Source organism: Rhincodon typus, chromosome 13 (genome assembly GCF_021869965.1).
Source record: "Rhincodon typus isolate 14 chromosome 13, sRhiTyp1.1, whole genome shotgun sequence".
Taxonomy (NCBI): Eukaryota; Metazoa; Chordata; class Chondrichthyes; order Orectolobiformes; family Rhincodontidae; genus Rhincodon; species Rhincodon typus.
This window is the reverse complement of record NC_063344.1, coordinates 49,813,930-49,836,832: the sequence shown is the minus strand read 5'-3', so window position 1 is coordinate 49,836,832 and position 22,903 is coordinate 49,813,930. Positions and strand designations below refer to the sequence as shown.

The 22,903-nt window shown below is 40.7% G+C and overlaps 1 protein-coding gene across 2 annotated transcripts in view; it reads right to left on the bottom strand.

Annotated features, from left to right (window-relative positions):
• Positions 1–22,056, bottom strand: part of LOC109918077 (protein FAM124B) — a 41,503-nt gene extending 19,447 nt beyond the window's left edge. Inside the window, exons 1-2 of one of the 2 annotated variants that reach the window (XM_020517976.2) lie at positions 21,912–22,056; positions 15,607–15,635 (exon numbers count right to left, since the gene is read on the bottom strand). In XM_020517976.2, coding sequence (XP_020373565.1) covers positions 15,607–15,635; positions 21,912–21,976 — 94 coding nt within the window. In that variant the 5' untranslated portion in view covers positions 21,977–22,056. The remainder of the gene's footprint in view (positions 1–15,606; positions 15,636–21,911) is intronic. The other variant, XM_048604076.1, reaches the window with a different exon arrangement.
• Positions 22,057–22,903: the final 847 nt, after the last annotated feature.

The following is a 22,903-nucleotide window of genomic DNA, read 5'->3' as shown; positions in this document are numbered from 1 at the left end:
CATGTTAAGTCCATGTTGAGCCCTGAGGCGCCCCGATTAGGAGCAGACTAAAGCCACCATCTCAGTGTGGGTGAACTAGTCCCAGAGGCCTATTGCCAGCAATTCAGGAACACTTGAAAGGGACCCAGGCAGAGCTGTCTGGAGTTCGAAAAGTGAGTCTGCTCTGTAAAAATACATATGAAGAATCAGGCAGGGGGTTGCAGCTGTATCAACAGGAATCCCCTCATGAGAGATTTCCCAATGTGTAGCCAGGCATGGCAAACCCCCAGAAAGCTCTAGGAGTTTTACTCTTGCGAAAATGTTGTCCCCATATCACTCCACTCCACTCCTCTCCTCTCTCCCCAACCTCCCCGCCTCTGCAGAAAGCAAGTCAGTCGCTTACCTAACTCAGACAGTGGGACTAAACAATCCCTCGCCAGGGAGGATTCAAACCCTCGCCCCCACTGTGGGGTTTAATTTTTGATCTAGTAATCATACGAATCATCTTACAGCTCCTGGTAACAGACAGATTTCTTACTCAAGAACACCTTGGCCAGTGACCGAATTGTAGTAACTTCCAAAAGCAAAGGCTAAACAGACATCCCAAGCGAGACTCCACAACCACAGGAATTTAGCAATTTACCCTTGCGTGATGAACATATGATTGGGTTGGCCAAAAACCTCTTTCTGCATTTAGATGGAGGCCCAAGCAGATTTCCAAATAGACCTACAGTTGATGTGAGGAAATGGCCTCACCCAGACTGGAGAGTCACAGGACATAAGCAATTGTAATTTAAATTCAACCCCATTTCCTTCTTTGCCTATGACAGGCACCTCATGTGAATGTCAGCTACAAAAATTACTCATATGACCCATTAAACCAGGGTTTCACTCTGGGATCTGACCTGTCTTGCAACATCAGCTGGGATCATTTAAACCTCATTTAACACCTTCATCATCCACTCCATTCACCACTGGCAACAGAGTGTACCATCCACAGAAACAGCTCCTTACAAACAGCCTTCCAGCCCTGCGAACTCCGCTACCTAGAAGGACATGTGCAGCAGATGCATGGGAACGCCACCACCTGGAAATTCGTCTCCCAGACTCGCTGCACCCTTACTCGGAATTATTCTGCTGTTCTTTCACTACCAATAGGTCAAAATTCTGGAACTGCCTTCCTCAGAGCACTGTGAAGTGTAACTAGCTTTATGGCCTGCAGAGGTTCAGGACAGCAGCTCTCCAACACCTCCTCCAGGGTAACTAGGGATGAGTGGTATATGTTCACCCAGCTAGCAATGCTCACATTTTCAGAATCTAAAATAAAACACTGCTTTTAAGGGAGCTAGCTTTGCATGAAATGGCTTCCCAATTTCCCAAAATATAATAGTAAATAAATTTTAAAAATATTAACTGTAAAGTGTTTGGCCATTAAAAGCTCATGATAGTTGCTATAGAATTAGAATAGATCATAGAATCCCTACAGTGTGGAAACAGGCCCTTCAGCCCAACAAGTCCACACCAACTCTCAGAGCATCCCACCCAGACCCATCCCCCTATAACCCACCTAATCTACGCATCCCTGAACACTACAGGCAACTTAGCATGGCCAATCCACCTAGCCTGCACATCTTTGGACTGTGGGAGGAAACCGGGGCACCCGGAGGAAACCCATGCAGACACGGGGAGAATGTGCAAACTCCACACAGACAGTCGCCCGAGGGTGGAATCGAACCTGGATCTCTGGTGCTGTGAGGCAGCAATGCTAACCACTGAACCACCGAATGCAAACTTTGATAGTGCATCACATTAACTGTCTCCTTTTCGAAGCTGAGCATATACAAATATTAAACAATCAAAAATTTAAGATTAAGGCCATTTTTAAAGTAAAATTTCTTTTGGGGGCATCTTACACAGTGATCTTCAAGTACCTACAGATTATTATTTGCAGCTTAAAGTCTTACTGAAGAGGATGTCACCAGCTATTACAGAAAAAATGTTAAATCAATTATATTTTCATAAGCTTCAGGAACATGCTCTTGCTGGATGTATACATGATCTGTGATGATCCAGTGGATTCAATAATAAATAATAGCTGTGCTTTTTAACCAGTTTATTTTTGCATATTAAGCATCTGATGCCTGACATTTTTACATTACAAAATTGCCTTTTTTTTAAAAAAAACTAATTCTGCAACTGTAACATACTGGAATGAATGTATATTGCATAAAGCAGACATGCAAGAATATACATATCATAATTTCATTTCATTTGTGCCTCATATGTTGATAGCTTTTCCTCTGATCTCAGTACTAATTAAATGAATTTTTTAGCATTCATATTGTCAGATGGTGTAGCCAGAATTATAACTAGATGCAGGATGGAAAAGAGATTATACATCCACCATCTGTGAGGGTCTGTGTGTCAGTACTGCAACTATACACATTGGTTCAAAGCCACAGAAAGCATGCATGATTTTTGAGGATTATTTTTGGGAAACCTGCCAGTATCTTACAAAACGATTCGATGCTCCTACAGTACAATATGTTCATCTAACCTCTGTAGGTGGCTTCATGTAAATCACAATTTTCCTTTACAATAAAATCATAATTAATTGTATTATCATGTTAGCCCATCATTCCAGGTTCATCTATTAACTGCAATCTTAGTCAAAGCCTCAGGCTAATGGTGGTTGTTTCCATTTTCCAAAATGGCTTTTAGTGGTTTTGCTGAACTGAAGGAGGGATAGGGAATGAAGCCAGCTATGAGAAAGGAATTGAATTACTGGCATCCTAGCAGCCTAGATGCAGTGTCCAGAGTGTCCCCTAGGGGAAGGTTCAAACTTCTCAGGAATTCGTAAGCCAGCAAGGCGAACGGATAAAACAAATTTGCTGAATGTTTTGTAGGATTATACACATCTCGTCTGTGGAAAGGCAAGTAACAAACACTGATGTGCAAGCACAGAGATAAGATCCAACAGCTACAGCATTCAGATATGCAACACTCATTTTTGCAGAACCCTGGGTTCCACTGCAAGGTGGCACACTGCTGGCACTGGTCATTACAAATGCCAGGTTTAATGAGAGTATTAGCTTCTCTTACTCCTGAAAGTCTCTTGCGATTGAGGATAACTTGCTTTCACATTTAAACTAGTGCTCAGGTGACCGATGTGCCCAATGCATAGCTTGCAATTTCTGTCACAGGACGGGCAGACACTGGTTGGGCAAATGAGAGGATGGGTTGCCCAGGTTGGCACACACTTCTTCCTCTATTAACTTCAGGTTACGATCAGTGGTGAGACTCGAGATGCACTATCGTTCCCACATGATTACCCCCCACTTTGGGTAGTCTTGGTTCAGGTGCTGATGGTCCATCACTTATTTCATGAGCCACATGTCAGGTGTGTGGATGACATGACATGCCCAGCAGAGATGATCTAGTGTGGTCAATGCTTTGATGCTGGGGGTGTTGGTTCAAGTGAGAGCACTTACGTTATTGCACCTGTCCTGTCAATGGATTATGGGATCTTCTGGAGGCAGTGCTAGTGCTACCTCTCTTGGGCTTTTGAGGTGCCTAATGTACACAGCCCATATCTCTAAGCCAAAATAGAGGGTAGGTATCAGTACTACACTGATGACCATGAGCTTAGTACTAGCTTTGAGATCCTGGCCTTCAAATGCTCTTCCTCAGGAAACTGCTGAGCACAATAGAGTGATGTTAAACCCTAGTCAATATCTGCCCTGTTGACAGTAGGGTTCCAAGGCCTCATACTACGTAGTGAGGGTCTGCTGAACGCTGTAGAGGAGGTGGATTGTGACAGCAATCTGTATGCAACACTGATTAAATGGCAGCATTGTAATTATGGAGCTCAGTGATCCAGCTAACGCCTTCTTCTAACCTTACACAGTCGAATGTGTGTCAGCAGCAGGAAAGAGCCACTCACCACTGCTGTTAAAAGGATTATCAATTACTTACAGTTTAACTGAATGGTTTGTAGTGGCTTTTGCTACAAAATGTAGAAGTATTTGGTGGATCCACAGAGTTGTTTAAAATTGCTGAAGATTACAGGGAGTGATGTGGAACAGGCTGAAGGACTTTGCTGTGACTTTAAGGAATGTGCACAAGCCACTTACTCGCAGACATGGGAACATAGTTTCCTTCCCTTGTCTCCACAACATGGCAGAGAGAAAGATCAGTAGAAACAATTCTCCTACCACAACCTCAACAAATGTTGCAGCTTCACCAAGATGTTCCTCAGAAATCCTCAAATGTGCTGAAGCCAGAGACTTCAGTGCAGACTCGGAGCAGGGCAAAGATGGTCTTGCCAGTGGTTGTAAAGGTGACAGTAGCCTTTACGTTTTATGCACCTGATTCATGTCAGGCTGAAGCACATCTACCTGCAGCATCTACCAGTCCACCTTGCACAGTTACATAAGAGACACCACAGTGTTTCTGTATTCTGAAACAGTTTAATACAACTTCTGCTCTTCTGTTAGGGAGATGGGTACAAAGTGAGAAGGTAAGGATTGCAGGTTTCCCATGGAGCAGGGCACCATTTAATGCATGCACGTTACTTTGCAGCATGACAGTTACTGTAATGTGGTGATAGCAATCATAAAGAATTCCATTCTTCTAATATCTGGCTGGTGTGCAATCTTCCACAGAAAATCATGCTTAATAGATTGTTGCGATGACTGACTAGTTTGAAGTTAGTGGGATGTGACTTCTGAAGATACGGTTCCAGATCTTGGCCAGTCAATGTGAGGTCACTCAACTTGTTGTGGACACAGATCCTCACAGCAACGCCATATCACATTGCAATCACCACATCCATTTGGAATCGTGCAACTGATAGCTTTTAAATCAAGGAAGCACCATATTAACCTTGTGAACATTGCAGAACAAATTAGCTTATTGTTAGCAATAACAAGTCCTGTGTTATTTCATTCCTTGTCTAAAAGAGCAGAGCTCCCTGTGCTCAAAGAATCATCTACTTTGACTTGTTATATCCAAGAGATATGCTAATGTACATCTCTTTTATGATTATGATTCTCTTTTATATTTTATTTTTCTCCTTAAAGTTGTTTATTTAAGTCTTTCCTATAATGTCATGGTGGAAATTGAAACTTCTCTTAAGGAAATCATGAGTCGTATAGTGCATGTGGTCCCCAAGAGGCTGATGGTAATACCGTAATTTATGGTTTATACCCCATTCCCACCATTGGTTTTTAATGAGATAACAGTCAAGATTCTTTCACATAATAAAAGAATGTGACAAATTAACCAGCCAGGATCCGTTTACACCCACACCATGCAAAAATAGCCAGATAATATATTGATGTATATTCAAAGAAATGACAATTGGAAAATTTTGTAAGATAAATTACTACATTACAATGTTCTGTTTAATGGTTAGCAAAAATAGGTAAGAGAGAGAAGCATCTGTTTTGAACAATAATTAGCATCTCATCTCCGGCCTCCAGTAACCCCTCAGTAGTTGTGCATATTGCATGCAAATTAACCAGTTCTGAGCTTCTGCTTGTTAGCACAGAGAAACGTGTTGACAGTTTTTCATCTTGCACTTATCAGGACAAACAAGAATACCACATTTCAAACAATCACAATTTATACTGTGGGTGAAAAGCTGACTGGCTGCTGAGCTTTGGCAACTGTTCTCTTTTTTTCAACAATACCAATGAATTATTTCTGTGAGCCTGATGAACATATCAATTTGCTCAGGCCACCAATGACCAGAAAACATGCATGTCTTCAATGACAAAACCCTTTGTGTAATCAACATCTTTTCAATAGTCTGAAGTCTGGCAAATATTTTTCTACACAATCGCACCAAAAACCATAACCATGTTCAAACTGTTTAGGTTTTGATAAACACTGTATAGTATAATACAGATTCATGAGGAATCAAAGAAAAATCCTGTAATAATATCATCCTATTGTCAGCAAAACATAACCTAGATTTCAACTAATTTTCTGAGGTGAATTTTGAAGTGTTCTGCTGCACTGCATGCTGAAGCTATGATGCTATTGAGTGGTCTGCAGGAATCAGGAATGTGATTTGGGAGAGTCCCAGTTGTATTAGCATTCAGATTCAGAATGAAGATTTAGATAGAACTACGATTTCAAGGCTATGGAAGAAACAAAGCTCAGTATCCAGAAAGTATGGCAAAATAAAAACAGGTTCACAAAGACGCTTCAAACAAGTGTGGCTTGGCTTGATGATGATGGAGCTAGTACAAGATTTACAATAGAGATCTAAACGCATTAGGGTATCGATATTGCTCTGATAAGAGTTTGCCAAGATAAAGTTTATCATCAGTTGGAAATGGTATGCTTAGAATCTCTTAGGGAAATAGTAATTGTTAGATTTTGCATCGCTGGGATGCTTCGTACCCATAAAGTGAAATTCATCTACTGCAATTTTGAAAAATCAATTTATAGAAGCAATCCACTTTCGAAAAGAGGGGCTTTGTTTCTTATTGACCATTAGATACATATTAAAACATAATGCTGCCATGCGATTTTGAAATTGGTTTACACGTAAGAATTGTTTTACAAGGCAAGTTGGTTCCCAATGGTGGCAAACTGGCCTATTTCCACACTGGGATAAATTCACTTATAATGAAATAACTGTATGTTAATTTGGGTGTGACTCTCATTTCACACTCAACTATCCTAAAGGAATCAACCTGTAGGAATAGATCTGCACTACTAATTGGGAAAGGAGCTATCCTTTTCATGAGTATCCATGAAGTGCTCAGGGTCTATTCTATTTTTATACTATTCTAAATTTAACTTAGCATATAAATGGTGGCACAATTAATAATATATAAAAAGCAACACAAGTGAGTAAATAATATAATTAATTAGTTAATGAAAACTCATTAACATGACAAGACAAGGCCAAGTATCTGGGATAGTGGGAACTGCCGATGCTGGAGAATGTGAGATAACAAGGTGTACAGCTGGATGAACACAGCAGGCCAAGCAGCATCAGAGGAGCAGGAAAGCTGATGTTTTTCTTCAGAAACGGGGGAGGGGAAGGGGATTCTGAAATAAATAGAGAGAGAGAGGGGGAGGCGGCTGGAAGATGGATAAGGGAGCAGATAGGTGGAGGGGTGATAGACAGGTCATGGAGGTGGGGATGGAGCCAGTAAAGGTGAGTTAGGATGGGGGTAAGTGGGAGGAGGGACAGGTTAGGAAGGCGGGGACAAGCTGGGCTGGTTTTGGGATGCGGTCAGGGGTGGGGAGATTTTGAAGCTTATGAAGTCCCCATCCCACTGCTGGGCCTCCTCCAGTGCCACAACGATGCCACCCGAAGGTTGCAGGAACAGCACCTCATTTTTCGCTTGAGAACCCTGCAGTCCAATGGTATCAATGTGGACTTCACAAGCTTCAAAATCTCCCGTTCCCCCGACCGCATCCCAAAACCAGCCCAGCTTGTCCCCGCCTCCCTAACCTGTTCTTCCTCCCACCTATCCCTTCCTCCCACCTATCCCCTCCTCCCATTTCAAGCCCCACCCCCATCTCCTACCTACTAACCTCATCCCGCCCCCTTGACCTGTCCATCCTCCCTGGACTGACCTATCCCCTCCCTAACTCCCCACCTGCACTCACCTTTACTGGCTCCATCCCCGCCTCTTTGACCCGTCCGTCTTCTCTCCACCTATCTGCTCCTTTATCCATCTTCCATCCGCCTCCCCCGCTCTCTCTATTTATTTCAGAATCCCCTTCCCCTCCTCCATTTCTGAAGAAGGGTGCAGACCCAAAATGTCAGCTTTCCTGCTCCTCTGATGCTGCTTGGCCTGCTGTGTTCATTCAGCTCCACACCTTGTTATCTCCTGTATCTGGGAGCTTGCGGAAAACCTTGTGATCATAGGCAGACCTGACTGCAGCAAGAGTTTAGCAGTTCTGAGCTCAGAATTCATGAGCTAAAGGCTGAACTGCTGACACAGCAATGCATCAGGGAAGGGAAATGTTACCGGGATTTATTTTGTATCAGGAGGCAGTCACAACTTTTAGGACAGGGCCTTCTGATTTGGCCAGTGGTAAGGGAGAGAAGGGTGTAACTGTGAATGAGCTAGGTAAGGTGGCCTAGCGGACAGGAGGGCAAGAATGTCAGCTTCTGCAATTGTTCAAAAGAACAGAGATTCTCAGCTTGTTTAGATGACAGCAGAACTACAGGGTGAATGAACAAACTGATTATGGAACCATGGTACAAGAAACCATTCACGTGGGGGAGCAACAAGGAATTTTGGAGTAATATGGGATGGTATAGTAGGAGGGATTGACACCATGCACTGCAGGACATCTGCTCAGGGCTGAAGAAGAACTTTCAGTGAGAGGGACAGGATCCATTTATCATGGTCCATGTAGGTACCATTGGCATGGATACAACTAGGAAAGAGGTTCCGCATAGAGATTGAGGAGTTAGGCTCTAAATGAAAATACAGAACCTCAAAAGGCTATAATTGCTGGATTATTACATGGCCTGTACACAAATTGGCATTGGGTATGCAAAATTTCAGAGATAAAACGCATCACTCAATGACTGGGTACAGTGTGTTCTGGTTCATGGGCCACTGGAAGTCAAATGGAGAAATGTGGGCACTGTACCAATGGGCTAGTCTACATCTGAACCATGAGGTTGTTGAATTGCTGGCCGAGCTGGCTGGTTATAATTCAGACGTTTTGCCACCATGCTAGTTAACATTATCAGCACTGCCTCCAAAGAAGTGATGTTGTTCTACTCCGCTTATAAATACTAAGCAGAGTAGAACAACATCACTTCTTTGGAGGCAGCACTGATGATGTTACCTAGCATGGTGATGAAACTCTGAACTATAACCAGCCAGCTTGGCGAGCAAATCAACAAACTCACCCACAAGCCAAGCTTCAAATCTTTGCAAGAACCTTAGATATCTGAACCATATTGGGGCCACTGTTCTTGTAACTGTACAACTAGGGAAGCAGAGACAGCTTGAAACTAAATAGTGGGAGCAAGGGATCAAATGTGGAAAGCTGCGGTACATGAAAGAGTACAGCCAAGGTAACAGAGGAAACTGATAATGCAGGAAATTAGGATCAGAGATTGGCAGGAAGTGACAGAGAGAACAAAAAATAGCTAGGAATACACCAATCAACATTATAATATTAGAAAGATTACAACAATGCAAAACTTCTGTCTCTGAATGCATGTATTCATAAAACAAATTAAGTCATAATGCACATTGAAGTAAATGAATATGATCTGATAGCCCTTACAGAGAAGTGATTGCAGGATAACAGGATTCAATGATGAATATTGAGGGGTTTATGATGCTCAAGAATAGGAAGATGGAGGAGTAACACTGTTAATCAGGATGGCATTGGTGCAATTAGAAGTGACTTTGTTTCAGGAAATCAAGATACAGAATCAATTTTGAGTGGAGGTAAGAATGGTAGGAGAAAGAAGTCATTAGTGGGAGTAGTTTGCAGGCCCCTAATAGTAACCACAAGTAGGATGAAGTATGGATAACTTTAAATCAACATATAAACTGGAAAAAATCTGATTGGCAGAAGTCACCAGATGAGGTATTCACAGAATGCTTTCAAGGTCGTTTCTTAGAGCAACACATTTTGGAACTAACCAGAGAGCAGGTTACATTAAACTTGGAATTGTGTTGTGTGACAGAATTAATTCAAGACCTCAGACTAAAGGTACCATTTTTACAATGATACCTCAATAGGAGTGAATTTTATATTCAGTTTGAAAAGGAGGAGATTGGATCAAAGACTGGGGACAACTACGTGGACATGAAAGCTGAACCAGCTGAAATGAACTGACATACTAGGTTGGGTGATAGATCAATAGAAACACAGTAACAGATATTTAAGGGAATATTTCAGAATACTCAGTAAGTATATTACTACCACAAAAGAAATTCAAAAGTGAGGACCTACTATTCATGGTCAACTAAAGAATTTAGGGAAAGGATCAAACGCAAGGAAAAAGCTCATAACATCACCAAGATGAGCAGCAGGTCAGATGATTGTTTGGAATAAAAAGAGCAGCACAGAATGTGTAAAAGGTTAATGATGTTGAGGAAATCACAGTACAAGACAGAGCTAACTATAAATGTAAAAATGGATAGTCATTTCTTATATAGTCATTTAAAATTGAAAAAAAGTTCAATTCAAATGAACGATGGTCCTCGAGAGAATGAAGATGGAGAGTTAATAGTCGATAAGGAAATAGTAGAAGAAATGGTTTTCTTCTGTCTTCACATTGTAGTAAATGCTGTAAAATCAGGGAGGTGGAAGGGAGAAAAGAACTTATTAAATTGCAATCACCAAGGAAATTATATTAAGCAAACTAATGCTGCGAAATGATAAGTCTTCAGGTCCAGAAGAACTTCAGCCAATGGTCTTCCTAGAGTTGGTAAATCATTGTAGATGTATTAGAGCTAATTTTCCAAAATTCCCTATATTCAGGAAAGGTTCTATCAAATTAGAAAATAGCAAATATAAGCCTTTTAACCAAGGTGGCAGCAAGGGAGAAAACAGGACACTGGAAAATATCCACCACTTAGCTTGATATCTGTCATGGGTCGGTGTTAGGATCGATCATTAAAAGAGGTTATAGTAGCACTCTTAGAAAAAAAGTCAAGGTCACACAAAAGAGATGGCATGGTTTTGTTAAAAGGAAATCATGCTTAACCATTTTATTAATCAAATTGTGAAAAAAGTGGCACATCAGGAGAGCGATATGAAAACTGGCTGAATCATTTGTTTTTTCTTTATTCATTAATGGGATGAGGGGCATTGCTGGTAAGGCAGCATTTATTGCCCATCCCTAATCCTAGAGGGCAGTTCAGAGTCAACCACATTGCGGTGGGTCTGGAGTTACATGTAGGCCAGACCAGGTAAGGATGGCAGTTTCCTTCCCTAAAGGACATTAGTGAACCAGATGGGATTTTCTGACAATCGACAGTGGATTCACGGTCATCATTAGATTCTTAATTCCAGACATTTTATTGAATTCAAATTCCACCATCTGACATGGCAGGAATTGAATTTGGGTCCCCAGAACATCATCTGGGTCACTTAGAATGTAGAACATAACAGCGCAGTACAGGCCCTTCGGCCCTCGATGTTGCGCAGACTTGTGAAACCAATCTGAAGACCATCTAACCTACATTATTCCATTATCATCCATATGTTTATCCAATGACCATTTAAATGCCCTTAAAGTTGGTGAGTCTACTACTTTTGCAGGCAGGGCATTCCACGCCCTTACTACTCTCTGAGTAAAGAACCTACCTCTGACATCTGTCCTATATCTATCACCCCTCAATTTAAAGCTATGTCCCCTCGTGCTAGCCATCACCATCTGAGGAAAAAGGCCCCCACTGTCCACCCTATCTAATCCTCTGATCATCTTGTATGTCTCTATTAAGTCACCTCTTAACCTTCTTCTCTCTAACGAAAACAGCCTCAAGTCCCTCAGCCTTTCCTCATAAGACCTTCCCTCCACACCAGGCAACATCCTGGTAAATCTCCTCTGCACCCTTTCCAATGCTTCCACATCCTTCCTACAATGCGGTGACCAGAACTGTACGCAATACTCCAAGTGCGGCCGCACCAGAGTTTTGTACAGCTGCAACAACTTGATTAACAGTTCAGCCATAATACCACTAGGTCATTGCCTCGAACTATATTCGTTGGATTTTAGAAGAATAAGGTTTGTGGGGGAGGGCGGGAGCGGGATCTCAAAGAAACCTGTAAAATTCTAACCGGATGAGACAGAATACATACAGGAAGGATGGATGATCCAAAAATTAGTGTGGTTACAAATAAAGAGGAGAATAATCTTAGATTACAGGAGGATACAGACAGACTGGTCAATGGGCTGATCAGTGGTAAATGGAATTTGATCCAGATAAGTGTGAGGTGATGCACTTAGGCATGACAAATAAGGCAAGGGAATACATGATGAAAGGTAAGATCCTGGAAAGTGCAGGGATCAGAGAGACCTTGGTGTGCCTGTCCACCTGTCCCTTGAGTTAGCAGGACAAGTAGAAAAATTGGTTAAGGCGGCCGATGGGATACTTTCCTTTATTAGCCAAGGTATCGAGTTCAAGAGGAGGGAGGTTATATGCTGGAAAGGTATAGAGTTGGGCTACAGCTAGAGTACTGTGCGCATTTTTGGAAGTCACATTATTGGAGGGATGTCATTCACGGGTGAGTGTGCAATGGAGATGCACCAGGATGTGGCTATTGCTAGGGAGTTTTAGTTATCAAGAGAGATTGGACAGATTGCTGTTGTTTTCCTTGGAGCAGAGGAGACTGAAGGATCATGATTGAAATAAATAAGATTAAAGGGGTTATAGCAACATCAGACAAAAAGCAACTTTTCCCCTTGGCGCAGAGATCAATGACCAGGAGTATAGATATAAGGAGAGGAGGTTTAGAGGGCAAGTGAGGAAAAATGTTTTCATCTAGAAGGTGGTGGGAATCTGGAACTATTTCCCCAAGACTGTTGTAGAAGCAGAAATTCTCATAAGACTGAAGTATTTAGGCGTGTGTTTGCAATGCCAAAGCATATAAGGCTACGGGCCAATTGCTGCAAAATGAGATTAGAATAGTTAGGTAACAAGGTGTAGAGCTAGCAGGCCAAGCAGCATCAGAGGAACAGGAAGGCTGACGTTTTGGGTCTGGACCCTTCTTCAGAAACGGGGGAGGGGAAGGGGATTCTGAAATAAAGACAGAGAGAGGGGGAGGCGGATGGAAGATGGATAAAGGAGTAGATAGGTGGAGAGGAGACAGACAAGTCAAGGAGGCAGGGATGGAGCCAGTAAAGGTGAGTGCAGGTGGGGAGTTAGGGAGGGGGTTGGTCAGTCAAGGGCCTGCTGTGTTCATCCAGCTCTACACCATGTTATTTCAGATTCTCCAGCATTGGCAGTTCCTACTCTCAGAATAGTTAGGTGCTTGTTTTTGACCAGTACAGACTTGATGGCCTGAAGGGTCTTTTCCTGTGCTGTATTTCTGTAATTCTGTGTTCTTGATGGCCAGGAAGTGCAGAATCAGGGGTCACAGTCTAAGGATATGGTTTAGGCCATTTAAGATTGAGATGAGGAGAATTTCCTTCACCCAGAGTGGTGAGCCTGTGAAATTCTCTGCCACAGAACACATTTGAGGCCAAAACAGTGAATGTTTTCAAGAAGGAGCTTGATATAGTTCTTGGGGTAAAATATTTCAAATGGGGAGAAAGTGGGAAAAATAGTACAAAGTTAGATTATAATCATATTGAATGGTGGAGCAGACTCAAAGGGCCAAATGAACTATTCTTACTCCTATTTTCTATGTTTCTATGAGTAATGAACTATGGATAAAGTGCAGCCTGCAGGCATACTGTACTTGCATTTCCAGAAGGGATTTAATTAGGTACCACTAATGAAAGCAGAAATGAAATCTCATAGTATAGGGGGAAAACATATTAGCATGAATATAACATTGGCTGGCTAGCAGCAAATAGTGTATGCATAAATGGGTCATTATCTGATTGGCAGGATGTGATGAATGGAGTCCCATATAGGCCTAGTTCTGCAGTCTCAACTTTTTAGACTTTATATCAATGATTTAGATGAGGGAACCAAAGGCAATGCAGCTAAACTCACAGGGAACACCAAGATAGGCGAGAGTGTGTAGATGTGAAGCTGGAAAAGTGCAGCAGGTCAGACAGCATCCAAGGAGCAGGAAAGTCAATGTTTTGGCCCAAAACGTTGGCTTTCCTGCTCCTCGGATGTTGTCTGACCTGCTGTGCTTTTCCAGCTTCACATGTATGCACTCTGGCTTCCAGCATCTGCAGTCCTTACTGTCTCCAAGTAGGTGAGAGTATGTGTATGTTGTGAAGACATAAGGAGTTTGCAGACGACATAAATGGAGTGAATGAGGGGGCAAACATCTGGCAGATGGAGTACAATGTGAGAAAATGTGATGTTGTTCACTTTGGCAGAAAGAATGAAAATGCAAGTAATACTTACATGGAGAATTACTGAAGAAATTTCTGGTGCAGATTTAGGTGTTCTAGTCAATGAGTCACAAAACCTTAGCAGGCAGGTATGACATGCAATCAAGGTTATGAGAGGAATTGAATATACACATAATATTTCTGTTATACAGAGTATTGATCATCCGGAATACTGTGTGCAGTTTTGGTCTCCTTTTTTAAGGAGTTATGTTAGTACGTTGGAGGTAATTAGGAGATGTAATTAGATTGTATCCAAAATTAGTAGTTTGTATTACAAGGAAAGGTCGGACAGTCTGGGTTTCATCCCCCCTCTGATGTTTAAAAAAGTAACTTCATTGAAGTGTATAAGATCCTGATATATAAAAATTTATAAAGAAATGATGTTTCCTTTCATGGGTGTATTTTAAAATTAGGTATCACATTGAGGATAGAAATGAGTGTTATGCAACTTTGGAACTTTAAGTCTCACATGTTGGTGGAAGGAGGGGAGGTGGATAGATTATTTTTAGGCAGGGAATCAAAGTGGGGGTAGATGAATATTAAATTTGAAATACAAACATATCAACCAAGATTTTAATGAATGGTGGACCAGGCTCAAGGGGCCAAATGATCATCTTCTGTTCCAATATCCTATGTTCTTAATCAGTTTGGGACCTAAATTAAAATAAATTGATTAGATGCCAATTGCCCCTGGCAGAATCCATATACCTTTGCCTACAATTTCACTTCTCGTCTGGAGAGAATTAGAAAAGTCATGTGTTGACAAGTATTATGGTGTCCTCAATAGCAATCACAAGTTCTGAAGTAATTAAAGTATATTTGAACACACCAGCAAGGAAAACAAATTGACATTGTGACATTTCAGTGCACCAATATTTCCAGTATAAACATTGTACTAATTTTTTAAAAATTCATTCACGGGATGAGGGTGTTGCTGGCTGGGTTAGTATTTATTGCCCATTCCTAACTGCCCAGAGATCAGTTGAGAGTACACCATATTGCTGCAGGTCTGGAGTCACAGTTAGGCCAGAACAGGTAAGGATGGCAGTTTTCTTCACTGAAGGAAATTAGTGAGCCAGATGGGTTTTGCAACAATCAACAATGGCTTCACGGTCATCACTAGATTCCGAATTCCAGATTTTTTTTTATATAAGGAGTTCAAATTCCACCATGTGCCATGGCAGGATTTGAACCCAGGTCCTCAGAATATTTCCTGGATCTGTGGACTATCAGTCCAGCAAATAATATCACTGGCCTTTGCCTCCCCCTATCTGTTCGGATATCAATTTGTAATACTCTCAGCTTACAATCTTTTTTTAAATTTAATCTTCAGTTTGAAAAGGCACATTAATGTTACTAAAATACAAGAAAGAAAGCAGCAGGAAAGGTAGTTTCCAAGTGCACAAAGGTTTCTTAAAATATCTTTTCACACACTGCATCTTGCACAAAGACAGATTTATGCATCACTGCTTATGGCAGTACATAATATTTCCCCTCCCTTACTTTCAACAGTGAGTGTTGTTTCTTTCTCCATTAACTTTAACAAGGATCCAAGAAAGTGTTGAGATGCAATGGTCACAAATGTAATTCGTACTTACTACTTGAAGACATCCTGCTGGAATCAGAGCTGTAATCAAATGACAATAATGCAACATTAAGTATTATGTATTTCACAGTGAAGAAAAAGATTCTACAAAAAAAAAATGCTATCAATTGGGGGAAAGCAACAAATCTTTAACTTATTTAGTGTACCAAGTTTCAAAATTTTTGCCACATGCATAGCTGAGGTCAGAAGTCTTTCATTCCATACATTCAGTGGCTTGTGGGAATCCCAGAAATATGGTGCAAGTTTTGGTTCCAGAATACTAATTTCATATACAAGTCATTGCCTTTTATACAGCCAAATGCAGCAAGGTTTTTTTGAAAACTGTTGCTACTGTTACCAATTGCAGCTATGCATACCGTGATATCAGATCTCCTGGCAGGCCACAATCATCTGGCTTGTGCCATCTTCACAAATCCATTACATCTCAGAGTGGTTGCAGATGAGATATGCATCACCCAGCTACACCTAGGGTGACTCCCACTTTCTGCTGCCCACGGGAATACACCTTTACAGATTTTTTGCTTCAACCAGAAAGCCAAAATACTCCTTTTCTTTTCTGAATATACACTTTTGCTCTTGAAATTTCAACTGTTTTCACTTGTCTTATGATCAATACATGGAATTTTTAATTTTAAACAGTGCCTGTACAATTATTGCAGGATATAGAAGTTGACAAAGAACTTGTACATTTGCCACTTTCTAATAAAATGCCGAATACCATATCTTCCTCTTGGTGACTGATTTGCATGGTTTGATATTTTTTAAAAAAGCAAAACAAAGTACAGTAAATGAAAACAAGAAATAAAACTAACAGTGTAAAATGAAATGAAAGTTTGGCAAGGCTAGAATTATTTGAATAGTGCCAGTTTTTGTATTGCAATATTTCAATAAAGTTTGTGAATCTGTGTCGTAGAAATTTGTGAATTGAAACTTTTATGAAAGCAAACCAGTGATGTATTTATGTACTTACTACTTTTAAGCAATAAGGAAATCACACTTTCACAATTAAATATAGAAATTAATAAGCCACTAATACAGTCATCTTCCACATACAACTTTAACTTGATTATGGCTGTAGCAGCTTTGCGTGATTGGTAGCATAAACTCATAAGAGTGACAATCTTGTTTCTCCTACTTAAGCAGTCTGAAAATTCAAGATGCTTGTAATGTTGCAGATGGATAAATGGAAAAAAACTGCTCCAATTGTCAATAACTGATTTGCAACCTCAACATTTCTAACTTTCAACAAAGTACAACAACGATATTTTGATGCTGTATCAAACAAATCCTATTTAAAGCAAAACCTTCTCCATCTATTTAGTCAAACATTTTCACTCTTAGCTGGAACACACTGAACAAAAGAAACAAAGAAAAAAATCTTATATTTACGTTGTGCCTATCAGAACAGTAGAAGTCCCAAAGCATTTTACAGAAAACTACTCTTACAATATAGCTAGTCATCGTTGTTTTGAAAGCAGAGTTGGGTGTTTACGGGCAGTTGACTTATTTGTTGATGTGACAGGGTGTAATAATCACTAAGGCATAGAGAAACGGACCTGTTCTTCTTCAATAGTATAATACATTCAGCTGAGTAAACAGCGCAAGCTATTCAATGTCTCATCTAAAAAGACAGCACCAATGGTAATACAGCACTCCCTCACTGGTCAAATTTCTGGAGTAGGGCTTGATCTTAAACTTGAATCAAGAGGCAACATTGCTATCATTGACCTGAGGATGATCTCCAAAAATGACATTTTAAAATCATTTCCACCCAAGAATTTAACAGTTAACAAGGTGTACAGCTGGATGAACACAGCAGGCCAGGCAGCATCAGAGGAGCAGGAAAGCTGACGTTTCGGGCCTAGATCCTTCTTCACATTTTTCTGCTCTTCCGATGCTGCTTGGCCTGCTGTGTTCATCCAGCTCTACACCTTGTTATCTCAGATTCTCCAGCATCTGCAGTTCCTACTATCTCTGAATTTATAACAGTTGGTAACTTTTGGCATCTTCCTAGCAAGTGAAGATGAGGGATGATTCAGGAAATCCATTGGCAATGGGATAGTTTCTTATGCTGCACATTTACTAATGACTGGAGAGTCCAATTCATGAGTGGCGGGTTCTGCCACAACTGTCACATGTGGTTAACTGGCTATCATTGTGGGTTTTGTTGGTAGCCTTGATGCCTGCAGGTAAGCTTTGTAACTACTGATCATCGTGATGTTGCCATTTCTGTGTTGTTGGTTAAAGCCTCCAATGAATGAAAATTGATGTTTACAGCCTTCATTTCATACTTGCAAGCATCTTTGGGTGCTCTACTGGTCTTTTGCCTTTAGCTAACTTGTCACATTGAAAATCAATGGGGCTGTGTCTATCTTCTATCCCGCAAACGTGACAGAGTTAGTAAAGCCACCTTTACTTAATGAGTGCTATCATATGTAAGAAATTTGCCTTTGAGATGACTGTCCATTTCTGATCATGAATTCTCATGAAATGTAGGAAAACACTCCACAGACAGTGAAGATGAGAATGGTCAAGTTTCCTTTCTTGTTAGGTAGAAGTTGTTTGTGCTTCATAGTCATACACCAAGGTGCTGAAAACACAGGCCTCAAAAACTTTGGTATGAAGAGACATCTCAGTTTTCCACGCACGTTTTGCAAGTTGGATTTTGCATCAAGAATCAGATAGTCTAACAATAATGGACACAAGGTAGCAGAATTCGCTAACCTCTTCCAGCAGTGTTATTTAGTCGGATTGAGAGTTGAGATATGACACCCTGCACTTTTATCATTGTTTTGTTTTATTATTTCATGGGATATGATGCTTACAGTAAGGGAGAGACATTCCAGTAGTATTTGTAGCTAAGTTCTTATGTGAATAACGAGCATGACACAATCAATGTACTGGAATTCATTGATCAAGACATGTTGGATTTTTTTCTTCACTTCCATCTGCACAAGTTATAGAACTAACTGAACTTATATGCTGTACTTCCTGATAGCACAATAAGGGAAGGGTAAAGTCAGCATAGTCTTAAACTATAGGGCTGCTCTCTCAATAGAAAAAGATGACTAGTGGTTATTTAACCTGGAGGGTCACCATACCTCAGGCAAGGGAAATGTTGACGAGAGTGTTCTTCACTTCATCCTCATCCAGTACGGAAATTTAACTCCCACTTTTGGTGTCACTCTGCACCGCAAACCTGTTGTCTAGCCAACTGAGCCATAATAAGATATTGTTGCAAGCATTATGTATTTCTCCAGTTAGTAAGGGCTCATGGAGAAAAAGTCAATAATATTTTAAAATGTCTGTTTGTATCACAATGCAAATGAAAAGTGCAGCAGGACTTTAAACAGGAAGAAAAGAGATGGCCTGCTAGGACAAGGAGTTAAAATTATGCTAGAAAAACAAAAATCTTTGCAATGATTGAAACATCTTTACATGTTTTGGTAAACACTTATACATTTAGTTTCATAACACTGCCCCATAACTTTGTTACTTTCAATGTTTTACTGATGTATTTGCAGGAAGGTAATGTTAAGATGGAAAAAAGGGGAACAAGTTCATTAATTTTTTTGTCCTAAATGAAATAGGCCAGACATTGTTTGAAATAAAAACAGTTTTCTTCCTCATTTACCAAGTTAAACCAGAAGAAGGGTTCTCTCAATTTTACATCAGCATTTTAAGTCTGCTTCTCCTGACCCTGTATCAAACCATCATTGTATCTACACATCTTTTGCTGCACAGTCTTGTTGAACAAAGGGACACTTAAAACTGGCCCCCAACAAAAGGGACAAGAAATCTAACAACATCTAAACACCTTACACAAGGTCTAAGTTGAACATTACATTAATTTCGCCACACCCCTTTCTGAAGTGATTGAATTTAAGTCATGAAACACAGAAAACAAAGTTAATTATTAAAATTAGGTGCTTTATTTCTGAGTTGCTGTTCAACAGGTGTCAAATTAATTCCTTACATTTTAAAACAAAATCAGTAAAAAAGTTGTAGTAATACTAAATAGTAATTCTATTATCATCCTCCACATTATATGTTTCTAAAGAATTATACAAGGGAGACTGAAAGTAATTTTCTTTCAAAGGATTACAATTTGATCAAAATGCTTCACAGGAATTGCTAACTGGAGCTGAGTTGATCAGGAAATTTAAGATGCAATTAAATAAAAAATATTTAAACGATTACAAGGAATGATCAAGTAAATGGCATTGTAATTTAAAGTTTCATTAGAGAACTAGCATTATCAGAAGCAACATGGTACTGGAGATGGCTTTCAGCCTACTCTTAAGACACTTCAGCTGGAGTTTTCTTCCTGAAGGCAGTTCTGGCCCCCAATGACCCGAGTTCAGGCAGTGGAAGGAGGTGGGTCCTGAATCTACCCCAATCTGATTCACACTTGTTATTCAGTCCCCAAGGAAGCCGACTTGTGAAAACGTACATTTTCACATGCATCTTCTAGCCTGGATCTATGGACAGCGATGGTGGAGGCTCACATTTGTTACCCCGAGGTCATGACTGGCCAGGAATCAATTATGTCCGGCATTCAGGAGAGTGATTTACAAATCAAAATTGAATCAGTTTGGCTGTGTGATGAATGCACCCTCATTTACCATAAAGTTCAGGATTAGGACATAAACTTGGGAGTATCGGACTCCGAAACAGAAAGTGTATCAACTAGGCCACAAATCCTCCCTCTATTGAAACATTAATCAATATAAACCGAATATCTACACGGAATATGTTTTAAACATCATTGAAATATATATTATGTATACAATCTCTAGTCTCCGAGTGAGAGCTATTTTTCAAATCACTTCGTTTTGTAAGGCAAACACTGAAGTCGCTTAAATCAACAATAAACTCAGGTTTTTGAATAACCTTAGGAAGAGTTAATAGATTATGGCTCCAGTACGGAACTTGCCCTGTGCAATATTAAGTGCAAGTTCATAGTGACCGGTTCTAAAAAGAAAACTGCATCAGAACTGCTAACTAAATGCAGCGCGTAACCAGGGAAGATTATAATCATCGGAATCCGACAGGGAAATGTCTGGTGTAGTACATTCACAAAAGAAAGTTGTTTGTTTGATGCTTAGTCGGAAGTTTCTTCGGTGGCAAAAATCATTAGGTTTTTCGATAACCTAAAACAAAAGAACTGCGGATGCTGGAAACCTGAAACAAAATAGAAAATTGCTGGAGAAATTCAGACTCTTAAAATTGAACCCGAATTATTAACTCTGCTTTCTCCAGCACTTTGCTTTTGTATTAGGTTTTTCGAAATTGATGTTTGATAATAAAATGCACAAAGGAATCAGTGTAAAGCGCCAACTCAGTGCAGCGTAATCGAACTTAAAAAGGTCTGGGGTTACCAGGGCAACAATTTCATCTGCGTTCGGAATTTTGATTTAGGTTCCTATTTAAAGTGCGCCGCTACGCATTAATCGCCAGAACGGTACAAACAGCACAGCTTTCTGGTTTCCACGGTGAATCAATAACCGAACACTGAATCAATATCGTGGACAGTGTGAATGTGTCACTTCTTCAATACTGCCCTGCAGTTGACACCATTCGAGAGGAGATTGCGTGATTATGTCAAACTCTTTACTGCTAGTGTTATTAAATTAGAAACCTGATCTGCTTCAGCGCTGCTAACCAGAGACGTACCATATACATTTCAGTTTGGCTCAGACTGTGGCATCCCTCGTCTTATTAACAATGATCTAATGCAGCCACAAAGAAATCTGAAAAAAACTTACATAACGTCGGGCACAAACACACTAAAGACCTCCCATTAAGTAGCCGGTTATCCACAATGTTTAACGGAATTGTGTTATTCATCTTTCGACTAGCAGCCTATCGACTGTAAAAGGCATTGAAAGTTCTTGGAGGAAGAAACTTCAACCCCGCCCAGAAAGTGGATTGTTCCTTCAGTGTACAAAAATAATAAAATTTACTGAAATGTAGTGTAGGTTTAAAGTGGAGCAAACCTGGTTGACAGTGAAGTGAATAAGTTGTGTTGTGAAGAGGCGTGCTGCCTTCTACATTTCATTTAAATTCAAGTGAACATATAGAGGAAACCGAAGTCGAATAGAGTCACCACCAACCCGTGCAAGGATCTTGTGCCCACAGTAAAGCAGAAGTCTTTTGTTGTTACGGCTTCCCTCCCCTCCCCCTCTATGGTGCCCCGCCTGGAGACAGTGGAAACAAGCCGCCTTCTTTCCCCTCTCCATCCTGCCTCTGAATCGCAACAGGCCCAGGAAGGAGTCGACAATGGCACTCACTCACCCTGCAGTCTCAGCTCCCGAGTCTGCCCACTCCTCCGCTGGCCCACTGCTGCCGCCTCGCATCATGTCCCAGCGCTGCGTTCGGGAACCAGCTTGTATACTCTACTGCTCAGGGAGGCTCCAGCTTCAGGCGGCTCCGCTCCTCATTGTTTTCGCGCAGGTTGATCATAGAAACACAACCCGCCCCTTGACGTCACCGATCCTGACAGACAAGACATGGGAGGCTCCAATTGAAGACTTTTCCCTCTCTTCTGCTTATCTAGCCACTCGAGAGAGAAAAAATTCTTATTATGACTGCAAATATAAGGAGGGGAGGAAAAGGCGAGGGAGCATGGTGGGGGAGGTTGGAAGAGTATGTTGGTTGTAACTGTGCTACAAACAGGATTGACTGGTCGCTGCAGGATATAATGACCGCAGCAGTTGGATTATTCGACAAGCAAACATTGGTAGCTGGAACTGTATCTGATTAAGTACCTGAGACAGCAATCAAAGATACACCAGTCAGCCATTTGACACACATTGCTGCAGGCTCATTGTAGCGTAGAGGTGGCTAGATGGTTTGTGGAAATCAATGGAGGTCAGCCACTGAGGGGGCTAGATTTTTCCTAGTTATACATAACACATTTTAACAAATGCTCAACCAAACAGTCAAATAAGAGAAACTTCCCAAGAGTGGATTTGATCCGTTTTCTGTCAATATTTGCATGTGGTCCCTACCATCCTTTATCCCATCACCATAATCCTCCTATCCCTTTCTTTCTATAATGTTCTAGCTTCCTCTTAAATATACTATATCACACTACATTACATCTGTAGCAACAAGGCCAACAGGCTAACCATTGGAAGTAAATCTTCTTCAGCTCCCAAATAGGTTACCAGAGGGCACAAATAAAAGTAATGAAAGCAAAATAAAGTAGATGCTGGAAATCTGAAACAAAGAATTATTTCCACTTGACAAAACCGTGTTGAATCTTCTGGATTAGTGTTTTTTTT